This window comes from Macaca mulatta, chromosome 4 (assembly GCF_049350105.2).
Source record: "Macaca mulatta isolate MMU2019108-1 chromosome 4, T2T-MMU8v2.0, whole genome shotgun sequence".
NCBI classification, from domain to species: domain Eukaryota; kingdom Metazoa; phylum Chordata; class Mammalia; order Primates; family Cercopithecidae; genus Macaca; species Macaca mulatta.
The window spans coordinates 68384925-68412350 of record NC_133409.1 but is presented as its reverse complement, the minus strand read 5'-3'; the positions used below and the strand labels follow the sequence as shown (position 1 = coordinate 68412350).

Genomic DNA, 27426 nt, shown 5'->3' with positions numbered 1-27426 from the left:
TGCAGAGGCCTAAACCCTGAAAAAAGGTGGGGTCCCCCACCTAGGCCTATTAAGGAAAACATATGTGTGCCATTACATGCTGGTCTCCAACAACTGCTAAAATTACATTAAGTCCTTTCTAGAATTTCGTGGCTGGGACTTGAGCCTGGTCTTGGTCCATTTACTGATGACGAATCTAGTACTGAACTGGACCCAGTTCCTGACGAGGAGCCCTGTCCTAGAATCACTTACACGTGACAGTTGACAGGTGGCCCCACCAGGTTTGCATGCTGGGTGGGTGTTCTGCTAGGCCGGCCTCTCCACGCCCAGGGAGACTGAACTGTTTTCTGCTCCTCAGAGAGTTTGCCCAGAGACTCTGAGGAAGAAAGCAGTCACCTCAGGCCTCTCCATCCTAGAGACGGCAGAAGGACAAACGTCTCCTGCTGGCACAAGGTAGTGGGGTGGAGGGTGGCCGGTGTTCCAAACACCAGTGCAGAGAGAACATGTGCATGTTTGGGAGTGAAGGAGGAAAGCAGGGGCTTGGGTGGTGAGAGAACCAGGGGCAATGAAGTAAAAGTGGGGTTGGGGGAGCTGCTGGGGGTGTGGGGGCGGGGACGCTGGATAAGGCAGGGAGGACAGGGGTGGCTCTGCGGGTCCTCTGCCTCCACACCAAACACTCAGGGATCCGTGCCTCCCGCCAGTCTGGAGTCCCAATCGCCCCTCTCTCCAATTTGGGGGACAGGGATTTCTCCTTGCTCTCCTGCCCTAACTCCTTCCTTCCAACTTCTCTTGTCTCATTCTCCCTCAGATCGTCCCCTCCACTTATGCCAAGGCTTCCACAGCCTCGCTCTGCCGGGCCTTGGCATTCCCAGCCTGGGTGTTGAAACAATTGGCCGGGATCTCAAGGCAGCTGGGCAGGGAGAGGATGGTTAGAAGCCCAGGGCACACTGCCACAAAAAGGCTGTGACTCATTTTCAGGGATTGAAAAATGCAGTCCAATTCATTTTAAAATTTTCGTCTCTCTTGGGACTTCAGGCTGAAAGTTCTTTATAGCAACGGGCTTCCGGGGACTACATGTAATTATTGGTTCCTCTTTCCTTATCATCTGCTTCTTACTTCAATTAAAATTCCACTTCAGCCGGGTGTGGTGGCTCACTCCTGTAATCCCAACACTTTGGGAGGCTGAGTAGGGAGGATTGCTTGAGCCCAGAGTTTAAGATCAGCCAAGGCAATGTGATGAGACCTGTCTCTACACCAAAAATTTAAAAATTAGCTGGGTGTGGGGGCTCACACCTGTAGTCCCAGCTATTCTGGAGGCTGAAGTGGGAGGACTGATTGAGCCCGGAAGTTCAAGGATGCAATGAGCCGTGCTCATGCCACTGCACTCCATCTGGACAACAGAGCAAGACCTGGTCTCAAAAAACAAAACAAACAAAAATCTACTTCATATGTAGCCATCATTTCGGTTTGGAAGCCACTGCCTGAAGCTGACATTTTGCAGTTAGAATATGGCTATTCCTTCCCATCCCCATGTTGGCTCATGCCAAGCTGGGATTCAGGACCACAGAGGGCAACAAAGGTGGAAGGGCCCCCTTCCCATTTCCTTATGTTTTTCCCAGCCTATCTGCAGCTCTTTCTTTTTCTTCAGTGTTAGGTCAGCATCCCAGATGTCAGGACCCAAGTACAGGCCTGCTGTGCTCCTTCCTGTGAGTCATCAGACTTGTAGAAAATATTGGCCCTGCTAAGGAGCTACTCAGTGGTCATATCACACATACGCATGCACATACACACACACACGCACCCATATGCGCGCAGGCACAAACACACACACACACTGTTCTTGGCCCACCCCCGCTGGTGTCCCCACAGCAGCAGCACTAGTAGGTTGGTAGCAGCGAGTCCCTCTCCCCGCACTCTCAGGGCCTGGGTGTGTACAGAACAGGCTCCACTCAGGACAGATTTGAGACCCCTTATCCAGACCAAGAGGCGGAAGTGCACCCTCAAAACTGGGGTGCTTTAACCTTAGCAGCCAGAGAACCAGGTAGGGGATGTGTAAAAAATGTGCTTCCCTGGGCCCCTTCAAACCCTTGACCCACTATCCTCTGAGGAGACAACCCCTTATCCCTCCAGCCCCATGGAGAGAGCCCCGCCCAGAGTCCACGGTTACTTTCTTTGAAGTCTGTTCCATCTAGTTAAGAAAGGACAGTGGTTCAGACCCACTTACCAGTGATCATGAGTCACAGGATGTCACCCTCTGGGTCTGACATGCACTTGAATTAACTGGCATACTGCCCGGCACACAGAGGGAACCCAGATGTGGAATGGATATGGGTGGTGTTACACGCCGCATGTTTGCCTGCCTTCCAAATTCATATGCAGAAATCCTAATTCTCAAAGGTGATGCTATTTAGGAAGTCATAAGTCATGCGAATGGAGCCCTGTGGGATTAAGAAGTGACAGGAGAGCTTGCTGTCATTCTCTGCTCCCCACTGTGTGAGTATACAACAGGAAGACAGCCATCTGGTGAGGAAGAGAGGGCCCTCGCCAGACACCGGACCTGCCGACACCTTCATCTTGGACTTCCCAGCCTCCAGGACAGTGAGAAATAAATGCTTGGTGTTTTAGCCACGTATTCTGTTGCAGCAACCTGAACTGGCTAAGTCAGTGGGGTCCGATGATGAAATGGGACAGCTGTAAAAGTGAGGTGGAAAGGGGGGCTACAGATACTAAGTTTTATGAGGAAACCTTGTGCTTGAGAAATTTGAAAATGACACAAAATTTTGTTCTAAGACAAATTTTCAGAATTTGAAACTTAGAGCCCCAAGACTTTTCCCAATGATAGACTTGGCTTTCCTTGAGGTCTTGGCCACAGTAGGACTGCTGGAGTCTATTATAAGACCCATCTGGAAGGGCCTCCGCCATTGCTGAGGCCTCAGTAAATGGTTTTAAGGTCACAGTGTAAACAAAACTGCTGGGAAGTTGGAACCGGGTGGAGCCCACTGCAGCTCAGCAAGGCTGCCGTGGCCAGACTGCCAGATTTCTCCTCTCTGGTCAGGGTATCTCTGTAAATAAGGCAGCAGCCCCAATCAGGGGCTTATAGCAGACTTAAACATCCCTGCCTGATGGCCCTGAAGAGAGCAGCAGACCTCGAGCACAGCATTCGAGCTCTGTCTGCTAAGGGTCAGACTGTCTCCTCAAGTGGGTCCCTGACTCCCATATACACTGACTGGGAGACACCTCCCAGTAGGGGCCGACAGACACCTCATACAGGAGAGCTCTGGCTGACATCTGGCAGGTGCCTCTCTGGGTCGAATCTTCCAGAGGAAGGAACAGGCAGCAATCTTTGCTGCTCTGCTGCCTCCGCTGGTGATACCCAGGCAAACAGGGTCGGGAGTGGACCACCAGCAAACTCCAGCAGACTGGCAGCAGAGGGGCCTGCCTGTTAGAAGGAAAAGAAACAAATAGAAAGGATTAGCACATCCTCTGAAAGACGCCATCTGAAGGTCACCAACACCAAAGACCAAAGGTAGATAAATCCACAAAGATGGGGAAAAAACAGTACGAAAAGGCTGAAAATTTCAAAAACAAGAACACCTCTCCTCCTCCAAATGATCACAACTCCTCACCAGCAAGGGAACAAAACTGGACAGAGAATGAGTTTCATGAACTGACAGAAGTAGGCTTCAGAAGGTGAATAATAACAAACAACTCTGAGCTAAAGAAGCATGTTCTAACCCAATGCTAGGAAGATAAGAACCTTGAAAAAAGGTTAATTGAATTGCTAACTAGAATAACCAGTATACAGAGGAACATAAGTAACCTGATGGAGCTAAAAAAAAAAAAAAAAAAAAACAGCATGAAAATACCATTCAGGACATAGGCATGGGCAGACTTCATGTCTAAAACACCAAAAGCACTAGCAACAAAAGCCAAAATTGACAAATGGGATCTAATTAAACTAAAGAGCTTTTGCACAGCAAAAGAAACTACCATCAGAGTGAACAGACAACCTACAGAATGGGAGAAGATTTTTGCAATCTACCCATCTGACAAAGGGCTAATATCCAGAATCTACAAAGAACTTAACCAAATTTACAAGAAAAAAACAAACAACCCCATCAAAAAATGGACAAAGTATATGAACAGACCCTTCTCAAAAGAAGACATTTATGCAGCCAACGGACATACGAAAAAATGCTCATCATTACTGGTCATTAGAGAAATGCAAATCAAAACCACAATGAGATACCATCTCGCTCCAGTTAGAATGGTGTTCATTAAAAAGTCAGGAAACAGCAGGTGGTGGAGAGGTTGTGGAAAAATAGAAACGCTTTTACACTGTTGGTGGGAGTGTAGATTAGTTCAACCATTGTGGAAGACAGTGTGGCAATTCCTCAAGGATCTAGAACTAGAAATACCATTTGACCCAGCGATCCCATTACTGGATATATACCCAAAGGATTATAAATCATGCTGCTATAAAGACACATGCACACATATGTTTATTGTGGCACTATTCACAATAGCAAAATTTGTCCATCAATGACAGACTGGATTAAGAAAATGTGGCACGTATACACCATGGAATACTATGCAGCCATAAAAAGGGACGAGTTCATGTCCTTTGCAGGGACATGGATGAAACTGGAAACCATCATTCTCAGCAAGCTATCACAAAATCAGAAAACCAAACACCGCATGTTCTCACTCATAGGTGGGAGTTTACCAATGAGAACACATGGACACAGGGAGGGGAACATCACACACCAGGGCCTGTCGGGAGGTGGGGGACTAGGAGAGGGATAACATTAAGAGAAATACCTAATGTAGGTGATGGGTTGATGGGTGCAGCAAACCACCAGGGCACGTATATACCTATATAACAAAACTACACATTCTGCACATGTAACCTAAAACTTAAAGTATAATAAAAAAAAAATTTTTTTTTTGTAGAGATGGAGTCTTACTATGTTGCCCAGGCTGGTCTTGAACTCCCGGCCTCAAGTGATCCTCCTGCCTCATCCTCCCAAAGTGCTGGAATTATAGGCATGAGCCATTGTAAGGGCTTGGCCATTTCAGTTTTGTTAATTAGCATCTACAATAGTGCCTGATACATGTAGTAGACACTCCGTAAGTGTTTATTGAGTGACTCAATATGTTTTATTACAATTACACACACACACACACACACACACACAACCCATCTGTCACAGTAGACCGCTTGCTGCCTGTTCGCAGCTAGTTTAATGAATATTGGGGTGTGCTTGGTAAGAGAAAATCTCAACCATTTAAGAGAAAAGAGTTTGAATGGGTTAGGGATAGTGAGAGAGGGGAAAATGGAGATGGGAGAAAATACAGGAATGGGGAGGGGGTACCAGGAAGAAAGGGAAAAGCAAAAGAGGCAGGGAGGAGAAGGGAAGAGGAAATTGGAGGAAGGGAGAAGGAACTCACATAACCTCCAACCATCCTGCTCACACCTGAGGGGGTTTTTTTTGCAGGGGCCATGGGGACAGGAGAGGAGAGTTTATTCAAAGTTAATTTTGTTTTTAAATGTCTTCTTTTATTTTTCAATAAATAATTATATTCTGAATACTTGGAAAACACTCCCTTCACAAAATTGTTATTTAATGTGGTCTCTACAGGCCTGCCCTCAGTTGTTCTAGGGTAAAGAATTTGGGCAGTGCCCACACCCACGCTGTTGGACATTTCTTCACCATACCAGTGAGGGTGTATGTGTCCACGCCCAGCTTCCTGCCTGTTACTCTCCACAATGTGCCAAGAATGCCCCTGACTTGTAGCCCTGTGCGCCTTCTTTTGCTTCTACTGTTGCTACTAACAGCCTTGGAGATCATGGTTGGTGAGTGTCCTGAGATCTCAAGACCTGGCTGAGGACAAGAAGGAGGAGGGAGAAAGGTGGGGGATAGGCGACTGGGGTCTCCTGCAGGCTTCAGGCAAGCCAGTACCTGCTCTTAAGGATGATGTGAGGGAGAGGATCCCTAGGATGTTACCCCCAGTTCGTGCGAGACCCCAGCCTGAGGCCCTAGGCCAGGCACGGGCTCATATGTGGCAGTTCTATAATGCTACCCCCCACCTTCTACTCCAGGACTCTTTCCTGAACTCCTGGGACCCCGGAGGAATTCAGCGTGTGTCCCGTGATAAATACCTCTTTTTCCTTTCTATTGAATGTCCTGTGTATTCAGCTAGATTTTAAGTCTCAGGAGGTCACACAGAGGTTTGTCTGTTTTGTGCCTCAGAACTTGGTAGATGTTGCTAAAAGTATTTGTGACATGAATCCTCCTGTTAACACCATTAACACTAAGTACACCCCAAGGGTCCTCGGTACCATCAAGTATCTCACCCCAGACAGTCAGGGGGAGATGGGAGCAGGGATCCAGAAGGTTGAGGGAGTCTAGGATGGAACCGCCCCCTCTGCCAGCCTGGCCTGGTCCAGGGAGTCTTGGGTCACAGACGCGCAGGTTCTAATGGGCCTCTTCCCCTGTCCTGGACCTCACCTGCATCTTTCTCTCACAGGTGCTCACTCTCTTTGCTTCAACTTCACTATAAAATCATGGTCCAGACCTGGACAGCCCTGGTGTGAAGCACAGGTCTTCATGAATAAAAATCTTTTCCTTCAGTACGACAGTGACAGCAACATGGTCAAGCCTCTGGGCCTCCTGGGGAAGAAGGTAAATGCCACCAGCACATGGGGAGAATTGACCCAAACGCTGGGAGAAGTGGGCCGAGACCTCAGGATGCTCCTTCTTGACATCAAACCCCAGATAAAGACCAGTGGTAAGTGTGGAATGGGGTGGGGAAACGGAGGCAGGCAGCAAGAGAGGGGAGGGAAGAGCACAGGTGGGGAGGGGCTTTAGGTGTATTTGTGTATTGATCATTGGCCCAACCATAGAGACACAGGGGACCCAACGGGTGGGAAAGGGCAAGTCCGGGCAGAAAGAGTACAGGACCCTAAATATGTAGAATAACACTTGACCTATTGGAAGACGATGGACCTCTCAAGAGTGGAGGATGATGGCTTTGTGTCTGGATTGCAGGTTCTTCCACTCTGCAGGTCGAGATGCTTTGTCAACGTGAAGCAGAACGATGCACTGGTGCGTCCTGGCAGTTCACCATCAATGGAGAGAAATGTCTCCTCTTAGATGCGATGAACATGACCTGGACAGTAATTAATCATGAAGCCAGTAAGATCAAGGAGACATGGAAGAAAGACAGAGGGCTGGAAAACTATTTCAGGAAGCTGTCAGTGGGAGACTGTGATCACTGGCTCAGGGAATTCTCAGAGCAGTGGGAGGTGATGCCAGAACCGACAGGTAACTGAGCCGGGCAGGAGAATGTGGCAGCTCCCTTTAAAGGTCAAAAGCCTTCCCTGTGTGAGTGTCAGCGTGTGTGCAATAGAAAATTTGATTGACTTCTCCATGGGCTTCCTGTCTGGAGAGTCAGTGATGGCCATAAGGATTTCCCACCATCCTCCCTTTCCCATCCCATTTTCCACTGTTTCTTCCTCAGTGTAAGAAACCCCTTCCCATTAACCAATGATCCAGTCACCAATGACCCACCGCTAAATGGTCCCAAGCCTATCTGGGTCATTGCAAACATCCAGGCCTTCTCTTCCTCTATTATAATTACCCTTCCACTGGTTCTAATGCCACTTCTTAGTCATGAAGCCTTCTCCACCTTCCCCACACAGAATTAAGCACCACCCATTGTGTCATCCTCCAAACAGTTCTAACCACAGTAATCATGTGAAATTGTGTGGTAATCAGATGGACATTTGCTACCTCTCTCAGTAGAAATCTGAGCTCCATAAGGACAAGGCACAACCCCATTCATCTTCATGGCCCAGGGTCTGGTAGAGTGGCTGTCACATGAGCCAGTGATTATGTGGGGCACCATGTGTTCCTGGGGAAAGCAGGGGCTGTGGAAAGCATATTTTTAGGTGTGACAGGGCTTGTGCTTTTTTTTTCTTTTTTAGTGTCACCAGTAAATGTTTTGGATGTCCATGGGTCTTCTTCTAGCCTACTATATACATGGATCATCCTGGGGGCGTTCATCTTGTTTGTCTTAATGGGAATTTTTCTCATCTATATCAGGTGGCAAAAAGGTGAGTGGCAGGCTGGTCTCTGGCCCTTGAAGATGTCTTAGTCTGGTAAGGACTCGAGAGAGGTGAGCCATGGGTCTCACCCAAGTCCCCACTCCCTGATCCATCTCTCTCCACAGAAATGGTGCATTGTCTTGGTCTTGAGTCCCCACACTACACAGCAGGGCTGGCAGCACAAACGTGCAGTGAGAGGAGGGACGAAGCACGCATCTCTTCCTGAGGAGGGGCAAGGTCTAAAATCTGGAATGCCTGCCTGAGGTGTTGTCTCTTCGCCATCCGGCCCAGGGGTTCCCCCAGCATTTTGATGGAAAGTTTGTTTGCTGTCTGCGTTTAGCATGATTTATCTCAGCAAGGTTCCATCCCCTTTTCCCATTTGCCCTGAGAAGACTCACTGGTGGTGCTTGTGGCTGCAGCATTTACTTCTGGATAATACACAAGGTTGTGGTATAAGAAATCCTTTCACCACCCTCTAAACATTACATTGCCGAACTATATCCTACATTTTTAGTAGAGATGGGGTTTCTCCATGTTGGTCAGGTTGGTCTTGAACTCCCGACCTCAGGCGATCCGCCCACCTTGGCCTCCCAAAGTGCTGGGATTACAGGGGTGAGCCATCACACCTGGCTGAGAGAACTATTATATGCCAGGCACATTGCCAGACATCTTCTGCTCTTTGGTGCTGTTTCTCTGCCTTTGCTCTGACATGAAGAATTCATTTCTTTCTTCCATTGCTGTCTTTGTCCTCATAGTATCCCCTCCAAATTGACCCAGGCAGACCTCAACATTTTCAAGTATAGCAATTTGGAAAAGTTAAGTAGAGCTCTTTGGTTCAAGTCACAGTTCCTGGGGGATCTCTCTGTGGAGTTCAAAGTTAAGGTTCCCTCTAACGAGAAAAATAGGCTACTCCACCTATGACTCACTGAGAATCAATGTTTCTTGTCCGGAGCTGCACGCCCCGGCCATAGCGAATAATAATTAACGATTAAAACGCCTGAGCTATATTCATTTCCACCTTCTACCTCCTCCCTATCTTTGCCTTTTTTCCCCTGTACTAATACCTCATTAAAGATGGCGCTCTTCCTGCTGCTTCTTCACTCACTTTTCCCGCACCCGGGAAAATTGTTACTTAATAGCGCAAGCGCAACATGACGTCCCACCGGAGAAACCGAAACTAACCTGGCCACGCCCTCGGCAATGAGATCATTTCCGCCTTAGCCCAACCCCTTCCCTTCCAAGTGTATATAAGGCAGTGCATTACCGCCATTAAACGAGACTTGATCAGAGCACTGTCTTGTCTCCATTTCTCGTGTCTCTTGTTCCCCAAATTCCCACCCCCTCCTCCAGGGCCTGTTCTGACTATCCCGCGGGCCGGGATAGTTTCTGATGTAAAACATGATTCTACCCTTGTCATTGCTTAAACGAATACTATGACTCAGATCTGTGTCTGCTTTGCAGGGTCCCTGACATGAAAAGTGAGTTTGCCAAGATCAGTGTCACAACAGGCTTGGCAAGATATGGCTTGAGTCAGTTAAGGGCCACTGGTCCAGAAGGGACTCATGTGGTGGGTGGTGTGATGGCAGCAGGAACCTAGGGAGTGAATATGCTCAAATGGGAAGGGGTCCCACCCACAGAGCTGCAGGCAAAGGGGTCCCACCTTAACCCCTGGTGGAAGGTGACTGAGAAGGACTTAACTGCCCCAACCAAGCAGGCTGGGACTTCAGTGCCATTGACAGTAGTGAAGGGGATTGGTGAGTAGGAAGGGAGGCAGAAGAACAGTTTTAGAAGCTGCGTCTGAACAGTAGGGATTTAAAGGAGGTGGGACCTCCATGGACACCTAGGGGTTCCTGACTCCTAGCCTCATCCTGGCAACTGAGTCTGCTGCTGAAGGGCTTCCTGTCTGGGCAGGAGCAGGTAGAGCTCAAGCACCAGCAGCGGTCAGTGCCACAGCTGAGCTGAACAAAAGTGGGAGGCAGAGCAGGCCCGGGGAAGGGTGTGTTGGAATTCAAGGGGAAAAAAGTATATCTGCCACCCTTTGGGGACAGCCTCCCCCTTGTGTTGCATGGATTTCTCTGTCACAGGGAGAAGCAGCACCCAGGGAAAAAGAGCTCTGTGTGCCCATGACACACTCCTATTTTGTTGTCTCTGGCATTTCTTGGCATTGTTTCTGCTGATGTGACAAAAGAGAGAAAAAGCTGATCAAAGCTAAATGTCAGAGCAAAGGGGTTGACAGGGAGTGTCTTTTCAGATACACAGGGACATTCACCAAGAAGGGCCATTTTTGGATCATAAAATAAATCTTAGCTGGGCACGATAGATCACACCTGTAACCCCAGCACTTTGGGAGGCCAAGACAGGCCGATCATTTGAAGTCAGGAGTTCAAGACCAGCCTGGCCAATATGGCGAAACCCTGTCTCTACTAAAAATACAAAAATTAGCCGGGCATGGGGGCATGGGCCTATAATCCCAGCTACTAGGGAGGCTGAGAGAGGAGAATCACTTGAACTCGGGAGGCGGATTTTGCAGTGAGCTGATATTGCACCATTGCACTCCAGCCTAGGTGACAGAGTGAGATTCCATCTAAACAAACAAACAAACAAATAAATAAATCTCAGCATATGTAAAGGGTTGAAATCATGCAAAGCATCTTGTCTGAGCGCAATGGAAATAAACTAGAAATCAATAGCAGGAAGATATCTGGAAAAATCCTCAAATGTTTGGATATCAAATAATATGCTTCCAAATACTATATATCAAATAAAAAAGTACAAGGAAAACTAGAAAGTATTTTGAAATGAATGAAAATGATAACACAAAATATCAAAATCCATCAGACACAGACAAGAGAACGTTTAGAGGCATCCACACTGAACTTCTGATCTCTAAATCGCCGTGCATCATTACGGCCAAATTTTTTGTTCATGCATCATTACGGCCAAATTTTTTGTTCATGCTCATCTCTCTGCCTGGAATTTTCTTTCCTATCTGACCAAATTCCAGACAGCTATCCAAGTCCAGTTTAACTGTCACCTCCTCTAAGAAGTCACCAATCTTCCTGGATAGAATTAACTACCCCCGCTCATAGCTCAGAAATTCTGACCACAGAAAAATTATCACATTGTTTTATGATTGGGTGTATGTCAGTAAATTGATGAACTCACTTGAGGACATTACTTTTGTAACCTGAGAATCTACTGTGGCTGCTATATAGTAAAAGCTCAGGACATGTAAGGACTTGAGTGGCAGCTGAAGTAAGGGTCATCTCCTGGGTACGGAGCTTGGACAAGAACCTGCACTCACTCTTCTGTTCCATTTTACCTCAACCATCCGTGTCCCCAACCACATCTCCACTATCCTACCTGTACCAAGTGCTAATCCCTTGAATCACCTCAGTGACTATCTTCAGCTCAATCCCAATCACAGGTCAGGAGGGAGGGCATCAGGTATACTGTAAGCAAAGCAAAGGATGAGATGGGGCCAACTGGCCTCTGGATTAGGGGCAGGGCTTTTCCTGGTATGAGGACAGGGAGAAACCAGATTGCTAAGTCTCCCCAAGACCCCTGCCAAATCTCACCGTAGAAATAAGATGAGGTGAATTTCACTTCTCGCCTGGGCATTGACGACCTGAGAGGCTTAGCTCTGGGTCAAGTTGAGCCCTCTCTGTCCCTGGCCAACAGGAGAAAGGCAAAGGCTGAACGAGTCTCGGGGACTGTCTCTGCTTTGCAAGTGGGCCCTGAGATTAACAGGGACCTTTCCAAATTAATGCATCCACAGTGGTTTGGCAAAGTCAGGCTTGATTTAAACCAGGGTCACTCTCCAGGGGGTGCCTATGTGGTGGGTGGTCTGATGGACAGAAACACAGAGGGTGGGCAAGACACATGTTGGGTGGGGCAGCAGCTTGATGATCTGACCATGGGAAAGTATATCATATGCCAAAGGATGAGGGGTCTCTAGGTTTAACTCCTAAGAGGAAATAGTTAAGAAGGCTGTTTGAGCTCCAGCAAAGCAGGCTGAAGGCAGGGCCACACAGACAGTGGGAGAGGGGATTGTGAGCAGAAGGGAAGGCCGAAGGTGAAGCCTAGACACTCCATGAGGACAGCAAGAACTAGAAGATGGGATTCCTTGGACACGTGGGTTTCTGGTTCACCCTGACACAGAAATCCTGGCAAATGGCTTCGTGCCAAGCCCCACCGTCAGTGCTCCGGCCCTGCCGCAGGGATACCCTTGCCCACAGCTGGAAGACTCTTGCCCCCACTGTGGGCTTTCCCACTGTGTTCCCGCTGATACTTTATCTTCCTCGGTTCTGAAGCCCTAAAATCTCTGCTGAGGTCTGGGTCTAACTAATGATGAAGTAAAGGGAAAGCGAACAATCATAAACTAGATGACAGAGAGGCAGGATGGGAACAATAGCAGCTGATCGCTCCCTGAGAGAGAGGTGGGATCTGAGTCCTGACAGATCATGGAGGGCTCAGTCCTGAGCTGATCTGACCAGGGTTCTGCATTCTTTTGTCTCCTTCCTGAAGGCGGAAGATCCACCTGGTGGTGATACCACAGCAGCAGCACGGAATTGTTCACCCCGGGTCCTCAATCGCTGACAGCCTTGGCTCCCACTGCTCTGTGTTCCCTGAGTCAAGTGGAGTTACAAACCCCCTTCCAAGACCAGATGGCACTGACAGACACGGCTTACTCCTTTGCTGAACCAATTTAATGCATGACCTTCGTAAGTTGCACCCTGTCTCGGCCTCGGTGTTCCATCTCTGGAGTTCCATAACCTCTGAAGTTATGAAGATAATCTGTGCAATAAAGATTCAAGCACTGTCAATTTTGCTGTAATGTGACATATATGTTCCAAAACATTCCCAGCACTGTACAAAACAGTACCATAAAAATCACAAAGTTTGTGGGAAAACAAGGTTAGAGGCACAACACTCAAAAAATTTTTCAAACCAGGCACGGTGGCTCACGCCTGTAATCCCAGCACTTTGGGAGGCTGAGGCGGGCGGATCACGAGACCATCCTGGCTAACATGGTGAAACCCCATCTCTACTAAAAAGTAGAAAAACTTAGCCGGGCGTGGTGGTGGGCGCCTGTAGTCCCAGCTACTCGGGAGGCTGAGGCAGGAGGATGGCGTGAACCTGGGAGGTGGAGCTTGCAGTGAGCGAAGATCGCGCCACTGCACTCCAGCCTGGGTGACGAAGCGAGACTCCGTCTCAAAAAAAAAAACAAAAAAAACATAGGGCTGGGCACAGTGGCTCACATCTATAATCCCAACACTTTGGGAGGCCTAAGAAGGAAGATCACTTGAGCCCAGGAATCTGAAGCTGCAGTGAGCCATTGCTCGTGAGATTGTGGACCTGTGATCCTACCACCAGCCCACCTGGTTCCAACACCGCCTCCTCTATGTGTGAGAGGGAGAGAAGAAAAGTGAGGGAGAAGAGAAAGGTAAGCAAAGAACAGAGAGGAAAAACTGGAATTAAGAGGAAATTGGGGGAATTAAACAGAGGAGAGGGCATGGATCCAAGGGAGTTGGAAGAGTTGCAGCTTGTGGATTAGTATGCAGTGGAGGAAGAAGGGTTGTTGGAAATCATTTGGGAGGTAGTATAACCAGACATGGATGAGAGTGACACACATGATGAACTAAGGCATCTGGAAGCTGGCTGGGGTGCCTGCCAGCAGGTATTGTGTATTCCTACATAGCTTGGGTCAGCTGGGTGAATGCAGTTTTCTGCATTCACCATTTCTCACAGACTAAGTCACGCATAAGCAAACGTGCATTCACATTACACTGATATTCTTCCCTAATATATCATTTGCATTGGAATAAAGTATGGTTTTCAAACAAGCTGGTATAGCAAAACTGACTGCATAAATTATGTGAGCACAATGCAAGTAATTCTTTATTTTATTTTATTTTTTGCAGAGTTTCACTCAACTTCCAGGCTGGAGTGTAGTGGCGCAATCTCTGCTCACTGCAACCTCGATTTCCCAGACTCAAGCGATTCCCCTGCCTCAGCCTCCTGAGTAGCTGGGATTACAGGCATGTGCCACAATGCCCAGCTAATTTTTATATTTTTAGTCGAGACAGGGTTTCACCATCTTGGCCAGGCTGGTCTCGAACTACAGAACTCAGGTGATCTGCCCTCCTTGGCCTCTCAAAGTGCTGGGGTTATAGCATGAGCCACTGAGCCCAGCCACAAGTAGTTCTTTTCTGATAAACACTTTAACACTGAATGCAAAAAAAAAAAATTGTGTGTGTTATTTTTTTTTCTATTTTACTTTAAACTAGACACACCAAACATGTTTCTAAATAAACGTAATATGGAAATCTTTCTTTTTCTCCTCCATTCTCGGTGAGGATATGGTTGTAAATTCTTATTATCTGATAATTTTTATCAGATCTTTACAAATTATAAGCTTACTTGCAACTCTGTTTTCAGACTATCCCTTCTATTATAATCATGAAACTGAATTAAATAGGCAGCTTTTTTTGAGTTTTGTTCTTTTGTTTTTATTTTCATAGTTTTACAAGAATATAATGTACGTAGTCTGTCTTCCATTTTAAACCTAATGTCTTCCTAATTTCTCCTTCATAGTTTCAACAAACATAAAGGTAACAATTCAAAGCACCTGTCGCTTCAACAAGAAGATATTTTATATATTTTAAAAAACAGATAACAATTTTGAAATACTTGCTATAAGAATAAAATTGTATCTAATAAGTAGAACTGGCCGGGTGCGGTGGCTCAAGCCTGTAATCCCAGCACTTTGGGAGGCCGAGACGGGCGGATCACGAGGTCAGGAGGTCGAGACCACCCTGGCTGACACGGTGAAACCCCGTCTCTACTAAAAAATACAAAAAACTAGCCGGGCGAGGTGGCGGGCACCTGTAGTCCCAGCTACTCGGGAGGCTGAGGCAGGAGAATGGCATGAACCCGGGAGGCGGAGCTTGCAGTGAGCTGAGATCCGGCCACTGCACTCCAGCCTGGGCGGCAGAGCGAGACTCCGTCTCAAAAAAAAAAAAAAAAAAAGTAGAACTAAAATTTTGACTGATGTTGCAATAGATTTGGTGGGGGCTTTTTTGTGGGTTTTTCTTTCTTTCTTTCTTTCTTTTTTTTTTTTTTTTGAGACAGTCTTTCTCTGTTGTCCAGGCTGGAGTACAGAGGTGTGAACGCAGCTCACTGCAGCCTTGAACACCTGGGCCAAAACAATCCTCCTGCCTCAGCCTCTCATACTGCTGGGACCACAGGTGTGAGCCATCCCACCCAGCTAATTTTTAGATTTTTTTATAGAGGTGGGCATTTTACTATGTTGCCCAAGCTGGTCTCAAACACCTGGGCTCAAGTGAGCCCCTGCCTCAGCCTCCCAAATTGCTAGGATTGCAGGCATGAGCCTCTGTGCCTGGCCTCATTATTATTATTATTATTATTATTATTATTATTATTATTATTATTTTGAGACAGAGTTTTACTCTGTCACCCAGGCTGGAGTGCAGTGGCGCAATCTCGCTCAGCTCACTGCAAGCTCCGCCTCCCAGGTTCACGCCATTCTCCTGCCACAGCCTCCTGAGTAGCTGGGACTACAGGCGCCCGCCACTGCGCCCGGCGAGTTTTTGGTTTTTTTTTTTTTTTAGTAGAAATGGGGTTTCACCCTGTTAGCCAGGATGGTCTCTATCTCCTGACCTCGTGATCCACCCGCCTCAGCCTCCCAAAGTGCTGGGATTACAAGTGTGAGCCACTGCGCCCGGCCTGTTATTGTTATTATTATTTTATTTTTCAAACTAGGAAAAAAGCTATGCAGTAACAGAAAATTCTAGTTATATTTAAGGCCGGGTGCCGTGGCTCAAGCCTGTAATCCCAGCACTTTGGGAGGCCGAGGCGGGCGGATCACAAGGTCAGGAGATCGAGACCATCCTGGCTAACACGGTGAAACCCTGTCTCTACTAAAAACACAAAAAAAACTAGCCGGGCGAGGTGGCGGGCGCCTGTAGTCCCAGCTACTCGGGAGGCTGAGGCAGGAGAATGGCGTAAACCCAGGAGGCGGAGCTTGCAGTGAGCCGAGATCGCGCCACTGCACTCCAGCCTGGGGGACAGAGCAAGACTCCGTCTCAAAAAAAAAAAAAAAAAAAAAGAAAATTCTAGTTATATTTAAAATAGGATTACAAGAGAAACATATGAATGCAATTGTGGTTTTCTCTTTTTTATAATTTTAACATTTTAGATTCCGGGAGTATATGTGCAGTTTGTTACATGGATATATTGTGTGACACTGAGGTTTGCGATGTGAATGATCCCAAGTAGTGAGCAGCAGCGCAGTACTCAATGGCAGTTTTTCAGTCCTCCCCTGTCTCCCCCTCTAATAGTCCCCAGTGTACCCAAAGCTCAGCTCCCACTTAAGAATGAGAACATGTGGTACTTGGTTTTCTGTTCCTATATTAATTCACTTAGGATAATGGCCTCCAGCTGCATCCATGTTGATACAAAGGACACAATTTTGTTCTTTTCTATGGCTGCATAGTATTCCATGGTGTATATGTGCCACATTTCCTTTACCCAATCCACAATTGATGGGCACCTAAGTTGATTCTACATCTGCTATTGTGAATAGTGCCGCAATGAACACCTAAGCATGTGTCTTTTCGCTAGAATGATTTCTTTTCCTTTCGGTATATGCCCAGTAGTGAAATTGCTGGGTCAAATGGCAGTTCTGTTTTAAGCTCTTTGAGAAACCCCTGAACTGCTTTCTGCAGTGGCTAAACTATTTTACATTTTCACCAGCAGCGTAAAGCGTTCCCTTTTCTCTATAGCCTCATCACCCATATGCTATTTTTTGACTTTTCCCCCCGCAAAGTCTCAAATTTTATTTAAATAGCCTCCAGTAAGAACAGAGTGGGCCAGTGACTACCCCTTCCTTGTAAAGTCAACTAACCAAACCATGGCCGGGCGCGGTGGCACAAACCTGTAATCCCAGCACTTTGGGAGGCCGAGACGGGCGGATCACGAGGTCAGGAGATCGAGACCATCCTGGCTAACACGGTGAAACCCCGTCTCTACTAAAAAAATACAAAAAACTAGCCGGGTGAGTTGGCGGGCGCCTGTAGACCCAGCTACTCGGGAGGCTGAGGCAGGAGAATGGCCTAAACCCGGGAGGCGGAGCTTGCAGTGAGCTGAGATCCGGCTACTGCACTCCAGCCCGGGCGACAGAGCGAGACTCCGTCTCAAAAAAAAAAAAAAAAAAAAAAAAAACCAAACCAAGGAGAGTAAGTGCACCCTGCAGCCAGCCTGCCAGCCAGTCATGTGATAGGCGGGGTGCCTCTCAATGGGAGCAGCCGCGACCACGGCCCCAGCTAGCTGCTGGGGGAGCATCCACAGTCGATCGGGGTTCTTGATGGTTTCATCCACAGACACGATCGGGCACACAGCCTCAGAGGCCACTGCCAGGGCATTGATCCATACCAAAGCTGGCTCCCATGCGAAGGCCTCAAAGTTGTCAGCAATGTCCTCATTGTTGATGTCCACCTCATATCACATGCCCCTGGGTATAGCATGCTTGCAGCTTGTTGAGAATCTTTGTGGCCCCAAGGCCAGCATTGTTGTACAGCTGGAATGAGACAGTCTCCATGGCCTTGGCATATGCCCCAATCAACAGCTGTTGCTTTCGTGGAATAGTCCTTGAGGAATCCTGAAGGTACTTGGAGAGCGCCCTCTCAATAGCCCTGCCACCAGCCACCACTGACTCATTCCTGATGGCCCTCCTGATGATCATGATGACATCACACAGGGACCACTCTGTCTCCTCCATAAACTGCTCACTACCGCCACGGAGGATGAAGGTGGATGTTGTGGCTTTGAGGCAGCCAGTAAAGAAGCTGTACCTCTCACCTTTAATCTGGGTCTCTTCAAACACCTGGCATCGATGCAGCACATCTGCTGAGAGAGCATTCGGACTGATCTGGATTGAGACTTCACAGGCCATCACCATCCTCTTCAGATTATCCTCAGGTACTCGGCCAGCACAGAACATGTCCCTGTCAGCAAAGTACTGGGTGGCCACGTCCCCAGTGGGGAGGTTGGACAAGACAACTTTGGCTCCAGAATGATGGATCCTCTCTAACTTGTCATAAAGAATGTTCTACTCAGCATCAACAATCACCTGATAATCCTCAACTGTGTGGACTTTTATCTCAGCATTATCTTTCTCAGCTTTCAACTCCAGCTCAACATTCAAAAGGGCAATCTAGGGATTTTGGTATTTTTTGGGGGGTTGCATTTCAAACCCAGCATAAGAGAAAGTCTTCTTAAATGCAACACCAGCTGGGCTCCACCCTGTACCTTCTTGATTCCAATCATTTTAATCTGCAGCAAATCATCACACATCATCACTGCATCCACCACCATCTTAGCAAAGAAAGCTTTCTGCTGCGAGATCAGTTGGAGCTCAGAGCGGTCCTGGCACACTACTCCAGCGGCCTCCTCTGCTCCACTTTATCTGCCTTCTTCACAGTCACAGCAATCTCTTTGATCATGTTAACTCCAACTGGGTGACTGTGCAGACAAGCTCGAATGTGAGCTGAGGGTGTAAACCTTCCTTCACCTACAGTTTCACCTGCTTCAGAAACTCTGCAGCCAGCAAGGTCACTGAGGTGGTGTCATCACCGACCTCAGTGTCTTGGGATTTGGCAATGTCCACTAAAGTCTTTGCTGCAGGATGGACAACATGAAGTTTCAGAATTCTGGCCACATCGTTAGAAATTGTTGCTTTGCCTCCGCCATCCACAATAAACTTGTCCATGCCACAGGCACCCAGGTCGGCTCTTACAGCCTTGGCAATCACCTGGCAGGGACTGATACTATTTGCAAGCTGGGAGATGCCTTGGGAGCTATCAGTTCCCTCTTTCAACAGGATAATTAGTGTGGGCATCATTTTGGAAGCTTATTCAGTGGTCCACTACTCTCCTCTCTTCTCTGTGACAGGTCCGCCCAGCAACCCACCAGATTTTTGAATTTTTAATAATCACCATTCTGGCTGCTGTGACATGGTATCTCACTACAGTTTTGATTTGCATTTCTCTGATGATTAGTGATGCTGAGAATTTTTTCACGTTTTTTGGCCACTTTGTATGTCTTCTTTTGAGAAGTGTCTGTTCCTGTTCTTTGCCCACTTTTTCTTTTTTTTCTTTTAATTTTTTTATTATTACACTTTAAGCTCTAGGGTACATGTGCACGATGTGCAGGTTTGTTACATATGTATACATGTGCTATGTTGGTGTGCTGCACCCATCAACTCATCATTTACATTAGGTATATCTCCTAATGCTATCCCTCCCCTCTCCCCGCTCCCCACAATAGGCCCCGGTGTGCGATGTTCCCCCTGGTGGGTCCAAGTGAGCTCATTGTTCAGTTCCCACCTATGAGTGAGAACATGTGTTGTTTGTTTTTCTGTTCTTGTGATAGTTTGCTGAGAATGATGGTTTCCAGCTGCATCCATGTCCCTACAAAGGACACGAACTCATCGTTTTTTATGGCTACATAGTATTCCATGGTGTATATGTGCCACATTTTCTTAATCCAGTCTGTCACTGATGGACATTTGGGTTGGTTTCAAGTCTTTGCTATTGTGAATAGTGCTGCAATAAACATACATGTGCATGTGTCTTTATAGCAGCATGATTTATAATCCTTTGGGTATATACCCAGTAATGGGATAGCCGGGTCAAATGGTATTTCTAGTTCTAGATCCTTGAGGAATCACCACACTGTTTTCCACAATAGTTGAACTAGTTTATAGTCCCACCAACAGTGTAAAAGTGTTCCTATTTCTCCATATTCTCTCCAGCATCTGTTGTTTCCTGATTTTTTAATGATTGCCATTCTAACTGGTGTGAGATGGTATCTCATTGTGATTTTGGTTTGCATTTCTCTGATGCTTTGCCCACTTTTTCATGGGGGTTATTTGGTTTTTGCTTGTTGAATTGTTTAAGTTTCTTACAGATTCTGGATATTAGACCTTTGTTGACTGTATAGTTTGCAAATATGTTCTCCCATTCTGTAGGTTGTCTGTTTACTCTGTTGATAGTTTGTTTTTGGTTTTTTTTTTTTTTTTTTTGCCCTGCAGAAGCTCTTTAGTTTAATTAGGTCTCACATTTCAACTTTTGGTTTTGTCGCAATTGCTTTTGAGGACTTGTTATAAATTATTTCCAAAGGTCAATGTCCAGAATGGTATTTCTGAAAATTTCTTCTAGGATTCTTATAGTTTGAGGTCATATATTTAAATCTTCAATCTGGCTGGGTGTGGTGACCCTCGCCTGTAATCCCAGCACTTTGGGAGGCTGAGGCACGTGGATAACCTGAGATCAGGTGTTTGAGATCAGCCTGGGCAACATAGTGAAACCCAGTTTCTACTAAAAATACAAAAATTAGTTGGGTGTGGTGGCAGGCACCTGCATCCCAGCTACTCGAGAGACTGAGGCAGGGGAACCACTTGAACCCAGGAGGCGGAGGTTGCAGTGAGCTGAGATCGTGCCACTGCACTCCAGCCTGGGTGACAAGAGCGAGACTCCTTCTCAAACAATAAAAAATAAGTAAATCTTCAATCCATCTTGAGTTGATTTTTGTATATGGTGAAAGTTAAGGGTCCAGTTTCATTTTCTGCATATAAATAGCCAACTATCCCAGCACCATTTATTGAATAGGGAGTACATTTAAATAGCCAACTATCCCAGCACCATTTATTGAATGGGGAGTACATTTTCCCATTGCTTCTTTGTGTCAATTTTATCAAAGATCAGATGGTTGCAGATGCGCAGCTTTATTTCTGGGTTCTCTATTCTGTTCCAGCCATTATCCTAAGTGAATTATGCAGGAGGAGAAAACCAAATACTGCATATTCTCACTATGTACCAGTACCATGCTGTTTTGGTTACTGTAGCCTTATAGGATAGCTTGAAGTCAGGGGATGCTTCTCTTTTTTTTTTTTTTTGGCTTAGGATTGCTTTGGCTAATGGGGCTGTTTTTCAGTTCCATATGAATTTTAGAATAGTTTTTTTCTAATTATGTGAAAAATAACATTGGAAGTTTGATAGGAATAGCATTGAATCTGTAGATTGCTTCGGGCAGTATGGCCGTTTTAACAGTACTGATTCTTCCAACCTATGAGCATGGAATGTTCTTCCATTTGCTTGTGTCACCTATGATTTCTTTCAGCAGGATTTTGTAGTTATCCCTGTAGAGATCTTTTATCTCCTTCGTTAGATGTACTTCTAGGGGCGTGTGTGTGTGTGTGTGTGTGTGTCTGTGTGTGTGTGTGTGTTGTAAATGGGATTGCATTCTTGATTTGGCTCTCAGCTTGAACATTATTGGTGTATGGAATAACTATTTTCATACATTGATTTTGTATCCTGAAGCTTTACTGAAATCATTTATCAGTTCTAGGAGCCTTGTGGCAGAGTCTTTAAGGTTTTCTAGTTATTATCATATCGACAGTGAAGAGAGACAGCTTGACTTCTTTTCCTATTTGGATGTCTTTTCTTTGTTTCTCTTGCCTGATTACTCTGGCTAGGACTGCCAGTGCTATGCTCAATAGAAGTGGTGAGAGTGGGCATCCTTGTCTTGTTGCTGTTCTTAAGGGGAATGTTTCCAGCTCTTGCCCATTCAGTATGATGTTGGCTGTGGGCTTGTCATAGACAGCTCTTACTATTTTGAGGTATGCTCCTTCAGTGACTAGTTTGTTGAGAGTTTTTGCCATGAAGGTATTGTAAGCTTTTTGTTTTGGAAGCTTACAATACAAATTGTATTATTGTATTGGAAGCTTTTTCTGCATCTATTGAGATGATCATATGGTTTTTACTTTTAATTCTGCTTATGTGGTGAATCATATTTATTACTATGCATATGTTAAACCACCTTGCATCCCAGGAATAAAGAAAATAGGCAGCTGTTGTCAGGCAGTGGACAACAGAGAGTGCAAGACTGCTATCCTTGAGAGAAGGGAAATTCCCATGGTGAACCCTACAACTGTCTGCCTGGGGACAGTTCCCCATGGTGCAATGAGCTGAAGTCCAAGCAGAGCACAGGAGTCTCACTAGGTGTAGAAGGGAGAGATCAGAGCTTGGGGCAGCTAAAGTGGCTGGAATTTGCAGGACAGGTCACCAAAGAGGGAATTGCCAAGTGGAGAGGAGGAGCAGAAGTCTGCGGGGAGAATCCTTGGCCAAGTAGTGCTTGCTCAGAGTGAGACCTCCTAAAGCCTACCAGAGAACCACTGCTATGGGGTTGAAACAGAGATAGTAGAGGCAGAGCAGTGTTGCAGGACACTGGGGGAGGAGAGAGGAGAGATGTTGTTAATACTTTATTAACACCACGAACATCCTAAGGCCATAGCTTAGAAATAAGGGTCACGTCCCAGAGTGAGATCTACCCAACAAAGTTTAAAATCAATCCCTGTCAAGATGAGCAGGGGAGACAGAGTTTTGAGGTTGTATTTAGAAAGTCACAGGAACAGATCTAGCCACAGATCTACCTAATAGAGCATAAAACTAAGCCTTCTAAAGTTCAAGATGGTTAACAGATCATTGAATTGCCTACTGGAACAAAAATCAACACAGTTCAGAGGAAAATAACAGAATCCAGAGTTTCTACAATGTGTCATCAATAATAGCCAAGATAAAATAATGAAAAATCTCTGGATGGTATGGTGGTTTTGAAAAATGGCTGCCAATTCTTTGACACACTTCCCATCAAGAGGCAGAGTCTCTGTCTTTTCCCCTTGACTCTCGATGGGTGCTATAGTCTGGATGTGTCCCCCAAAATTCACATGTCAGAAACTTAATCCCCAGTGCAACAGTGTTGGGATGTGAGGCATTTTGGGAGATGTTTAGTCAGACCACTCAGGCCAATGGTGTGAGAAAGCCAAGCCACATGTTGGTAGTAAAGCCAGTGGGCCTAGATATCATCCTAACCCCGGCATCAGACATGCTAGTAAAGGAATGTCCATGTAATTCCACCAAGAATCGAGTCACCACTTTTGGGTCTTCCCAGCCACGGAACAGAGACAAATAATACTTATTGTGCCCTCTCCAAATTTCCTGACCCACAGAATCTATGAGAACCCACAAAACGGTTGTTGTTTTAAACCATTAAGCTTTGGAGTAGTTGTTTAGTTTTGTTTTCTTTTACAAAGCAAAAATAATCAGTGCAACCTGCAAAGTAGCAGGAAAATGTTACTCAAGAAAAAAGGCAGTCAATAAAAATAAACTGAATGAATCCAGATGTTGGATTTAGCAGACAAAGCTTTACTATGTACACAGTCATTCATGTCATCTGAAAAGAGAAACAGTTTTATGTCTTTGTCTCTAGTCCTCTCCAGTGTCTGGTCCCTACCCCTTTCCTATCACCTATTCAATCAGAAATACTGTCAGCTTCCAGTATTTTATAGGTGCCATGGAAACTTAGGTGCTTGGGCATTGAGTATTTCTTTTTTGGCAAAGGGAATGATCTTCAGACTAACCAGAGAGAACAAACACTAGTTAGGGGAGGAATGACCGTCAGGGAGTCCTAACTGCTCTCGGTGAGCCCAGGTTTCCTAATCTACATGAATGACAGCCCCAGATACCAATTTGCAAATGAGAGGACTGGACCATTGTTTGTGACCTTTGAGAGATGATGGACATTATCAAAGGTGTTTAGACTATAGAAATGGGCAAAAGTTATTCCAAACGTCAAGAGGGGAGTATAGTTTATTTTGCAAAGACTATACCAGTCCGCTATCAATCCTGTACAAAATTCTAGCAACAGTTTTTGAGGGCCTATTTGGAAAATTCTGACAAAAAAAAAAAAAAAAAAAAAACTCTCATCAGAACCTTAAATTGCTTACTAAATTCCCCAGTATATTTTTATTTTTTAATTGCTGTTATAAATTGGCAAGTATGAGAACACAATAGCCTCAACTCCAAGATTTTTGACAATTTTGCACGTTTATGGAGAAGATGGAAATATATGGGCTGGATAAGGGCAACTGGGTGGATAAATAAACTAATAATCGCCAGGCACGGTGGCTCATGCCTGTAATCCCAGCACGTTGGGAGGTCAAAACAGGTGGATCACCTGAGGTTGGGAGTTTGAGACTAGCCTGACCAACATGGAGTAGCCTGTCTCTAGTAAAAATACAAAATTAGCCAGGCATGGTGGCACATGCCTGTAATCCCAGCTACTTGGGGGAGGCTAAGGCAGGAGAATCGCTTGAACCCGGGAGGCAGAGGTTGCTGTGAGATGAGATTACGCCACTGCACTCCAGCCTAGGTAACAAGAGCGAAACTCCATCTCAAAAAAAAAAAAAAATTAAAAATTAAATAACCTAATAATCATAGTCAGAGGATTCAAATTAACGAATTGATATCAATGTTGGCATAAGTTTTTAATGAAGTGTCTCAAGGCTCTCCCCTTGGTCTTCTCATAGTCCATATTTTACATAGATTTCTTGGATGAAGACATAGAAGGCAGGATCATCAGTTTATAGAGGATACAAAGCCAGGTGAGCAAAAAGTATCTTGAGACAAACAAAATGGAACCACAACATGCAAACACTTATGTGATGCAGTAAAAGCAGTTCTAAGATGGATGTTGCTATTGTCTGGATGTGTTCTCTCTAAAATTCAGGTGTTACCAATGTGACAGTGTTAAGAGGTGGGCCTTTAAGAGTTGATTAGGTCATGAGGGTTCCTCCTTCCTTGATAGGATTACTACTCTTATAAAAGAGGTTTCACGTACCATTTGGCTAGCTTGCCCTTCTGCCTTCCACCATGTGGGCGTGCAGCAAGAAGGCCGTCACTAGACACCAAATGCCAGTGCCTTGATCTTAAACTTCTCAGTTTCCAGAACTGTGAGAAAATAAATTTATGGTATTTATAAATGACCCAATCTCAGGTATTTGTTATAGCAGCACAAAACAGACTAAGACAGGTGTTTATGGCAATAAATGCCTAGATTAAAAAAGATTCAGCAGAATATTAAGTCTAATAATTAAATACTAAAAAAAGAAAAAAGGAAGATCTCAAATAATGTAACTTTAAACCCCAAGGAACTAGAAAAAAAAAAGCAAACTAAGCCCAAAGTCAGCAAAAGGAAGGAAATAATAAAAATTAAAGCAGAAATCAATGAATTTGAGACTAGAAAAACAATAGAAGAGATAAACAAAACAAAGAGTTGGTTTTTTGAAAGATAAAATTGACAAACCTAGACTAGATTAATGAAAAAAAAACAGGCCGGGCGCGGTGGCTCAAGCCTGTAATCCCAGCACTTTGGGAGGCCGAGACGGGCGGATCACGAGGTCGGGAGATCGAGACCATCCTGGCTAACATGGTGAAACCCCGTCTCTACTAAAAAATACAAAAAACTAGCCGGGCGAGGTGGCGGGCGCCTGTAGTCCCAGCTACTCGGGAGGCTGAGGCAGGAGAATGGCGTAAACCCGGGAGGCGGAGCTTGCAGTGAGCTGAGATCCGGCCACTGCACTCCAGCCCGGGCGACAGAGCGAGACTCTGTCTCAAAAAAAAAAAAAAAAAAAAAAAAAAAAAAAAAAAAAAACAACAACAACAACAACAAAAAAAACAGAGAAGACTCAAATGATTAAAGTTATAAATGAAATAAAATTATGAATGAAAGAAAGACATTACAATTGATATCACAGAAGGACAAGATCATAAAAGACTACTATAAACAATTGTGTACCCACAAATTGGATAACCTAGAATAAATGGATAAATTGCTAGAAACATAACCTATCAAGACTGCATCATAAAGATAGAAAATCAGAATAGAACATTAGTAAGTAAGGAGATTGCATCAACAATCAAAAATCTCCTCATGAAGAAAAGGCCATGCTCAGATAGCTTCATGAGTAAATTCTACACGACATTTAAAGAAGAAATAACATCTATTTTTCTCAAACTCTTCCAAAAAAATTGAAGGGCAGACAGCACTTCCAAACTCCTTTTACAAGGCCAGCATTACCCTCACACCAAAGCCAGATAAGAAGAATATAGGAAAAGAAAATTACAGGCCAATATCCCCAGTAATCACAGATGCAAACATTCTCAACAAAATACCAACAAACTGAATTCAACAGCACATTAAAAAGATCATACACCATGATCAAGTGGGATTTATCCCTGGGATGCAAGGATGGTTCAACATGCAAAGCAATAAATGTGACATACCATATAAATATAATGAAGGATAAAAATTATACGATCATCTCAACAGACACAGAAAAAGCATTTGACAAAATTTAGCATCCTTTTATAATAAAAACTCTCAAAAAATTAGATATAGAAGGAATGTATCTCAACATAATAAAGACTGTATACAACAAGCCCACAGCTAACATCATACTCAAAAAGCTGAAAGCTTTCCCCCCAAAATCAGGAAAAAGACAAGAATGCCCACTCTTAGTACTTCTATTCAAGGAAGTATTACAAGTCCTAGCCAGAGCAATTAGGCAAGAGAAGAAAATATTCAGATGAGAAAGGAAGAAGTTAAATTGTCTCTTTGTATATGACATGATCTTATATATAGAAAACTCTAAAAACTACTCCCCCAAATCATTAGAACTAATAAATAAATTCAGTAGGCCAGGCATGGTGGCTCACAACTGTAATCCCAGTACTTTGGAGGGCTGAGGCAGGAGGATTCCTTGAGGCTAGAAGTTTGAGATCAGCCTGGGCAACAAGTGAGACCCTCATTCTCAGGAGGCTAAAAATGGGAGGATCACTTGAGCCCAGAAAGTCAAGGCTGCAGTGAGCCATGATTGTACCACCGCACTCCAGCCTGGGTGACAGAGTGACCCTGTCTCAAAAATAAATAAGTTAAGTTAATTAATACAGCAAAGTTGTAGAATACAAAATCAACATACAAAAATCAGTTGGATTTCAATACACTAACAATATATTATCTAGGCCGGGCGCGGTGGCTCAAGCCTGTAATCCCAGCACTTTGGGAAGCTGAGACGGGCGGATCACGAGGTCAGCAGATCGAGACCATCCTGGCTAACACAATGAAACCCCGTCTCCACTAAAAATACAAAAAAATTAGCCAGGCGTAGTGGCGGCGCCTGTAGTCCCAGCTGCTTGGGAGGCTGAGGCAGGAGAATGGCGGGAACCCAGGAGGCGGAGCTTGCAGTGAGCCGAGATCGCGCCACTGCACTCCAGCCTGGGCGACAGAGCGAGACTCTGCCTCAAAAAAAACACAAAAAACAATATATTATCTAAAAAATAAATTAAGACACATTTGTAATTGCATCAAAAAGCAAACAATACTTAGGAATAAATTTAACCAAGGAAGTAAAAGGT

The 27426-nt window shown here is 45.3% G+C and overlaps 1 protein-coding gene and 1 pseudogene across 6 annotated transcripts; one reads left to right on the top strand and one right to left on the bottom strand.

The window, feature by feature from the left end:
* Positions 1–298: 298 nt before the first annotated feature.
* LOC695031 (retinoic acid early transcript 1E) lies at positions 299–12915 on the top strand. 6 transcript variants are annotated; one of them, XM_077999518.1, is made up of 7 exons: positions 302–432; positions 2391–2577; positions 5622–5836; positions 6511–6771; positions 7032–7307; positions 7970–8098; positions 8215–9378. In XM_077999518.1, the coding sequence occupies exons 3-7, from the start codon at positions 5761–5763 to the stop codon at positions 8313–8315; spliced, it is 843 nt and encodes a 280-aa protein (XP_077855644.1). In that variant the 5' UTR covers positions 302–432; positions 2391–2577; positions 5622–5760; the 3' UTR covers positions 8316–9378. The 6 variants fall into 6 exon arrangements, with proteins under 6 accessions (XP_077855648.1, XP_077855644.1, XP_077855645.1 ...); XM_077999519.1 differs by lacking the exon at positions 8215–9378 and adding an exon at positions 12617–12915 and having other exon boundaries at positions 327–432; positions 2377–2577; XM_077999517.1 differs by having other exon boundaries at positions 327–432; positions 2377–2577.
* A 4490-nt stretch (positions 12916–17405) lies between these two features.
* LOC697529 (T-complex protein 1 subunit eta pseudogene) lies at positions 17406–19024 on the bottom strand (annotated as a pseudogene).
* Positions 19025–27426: the final 8402 nt, after the last annotated feature.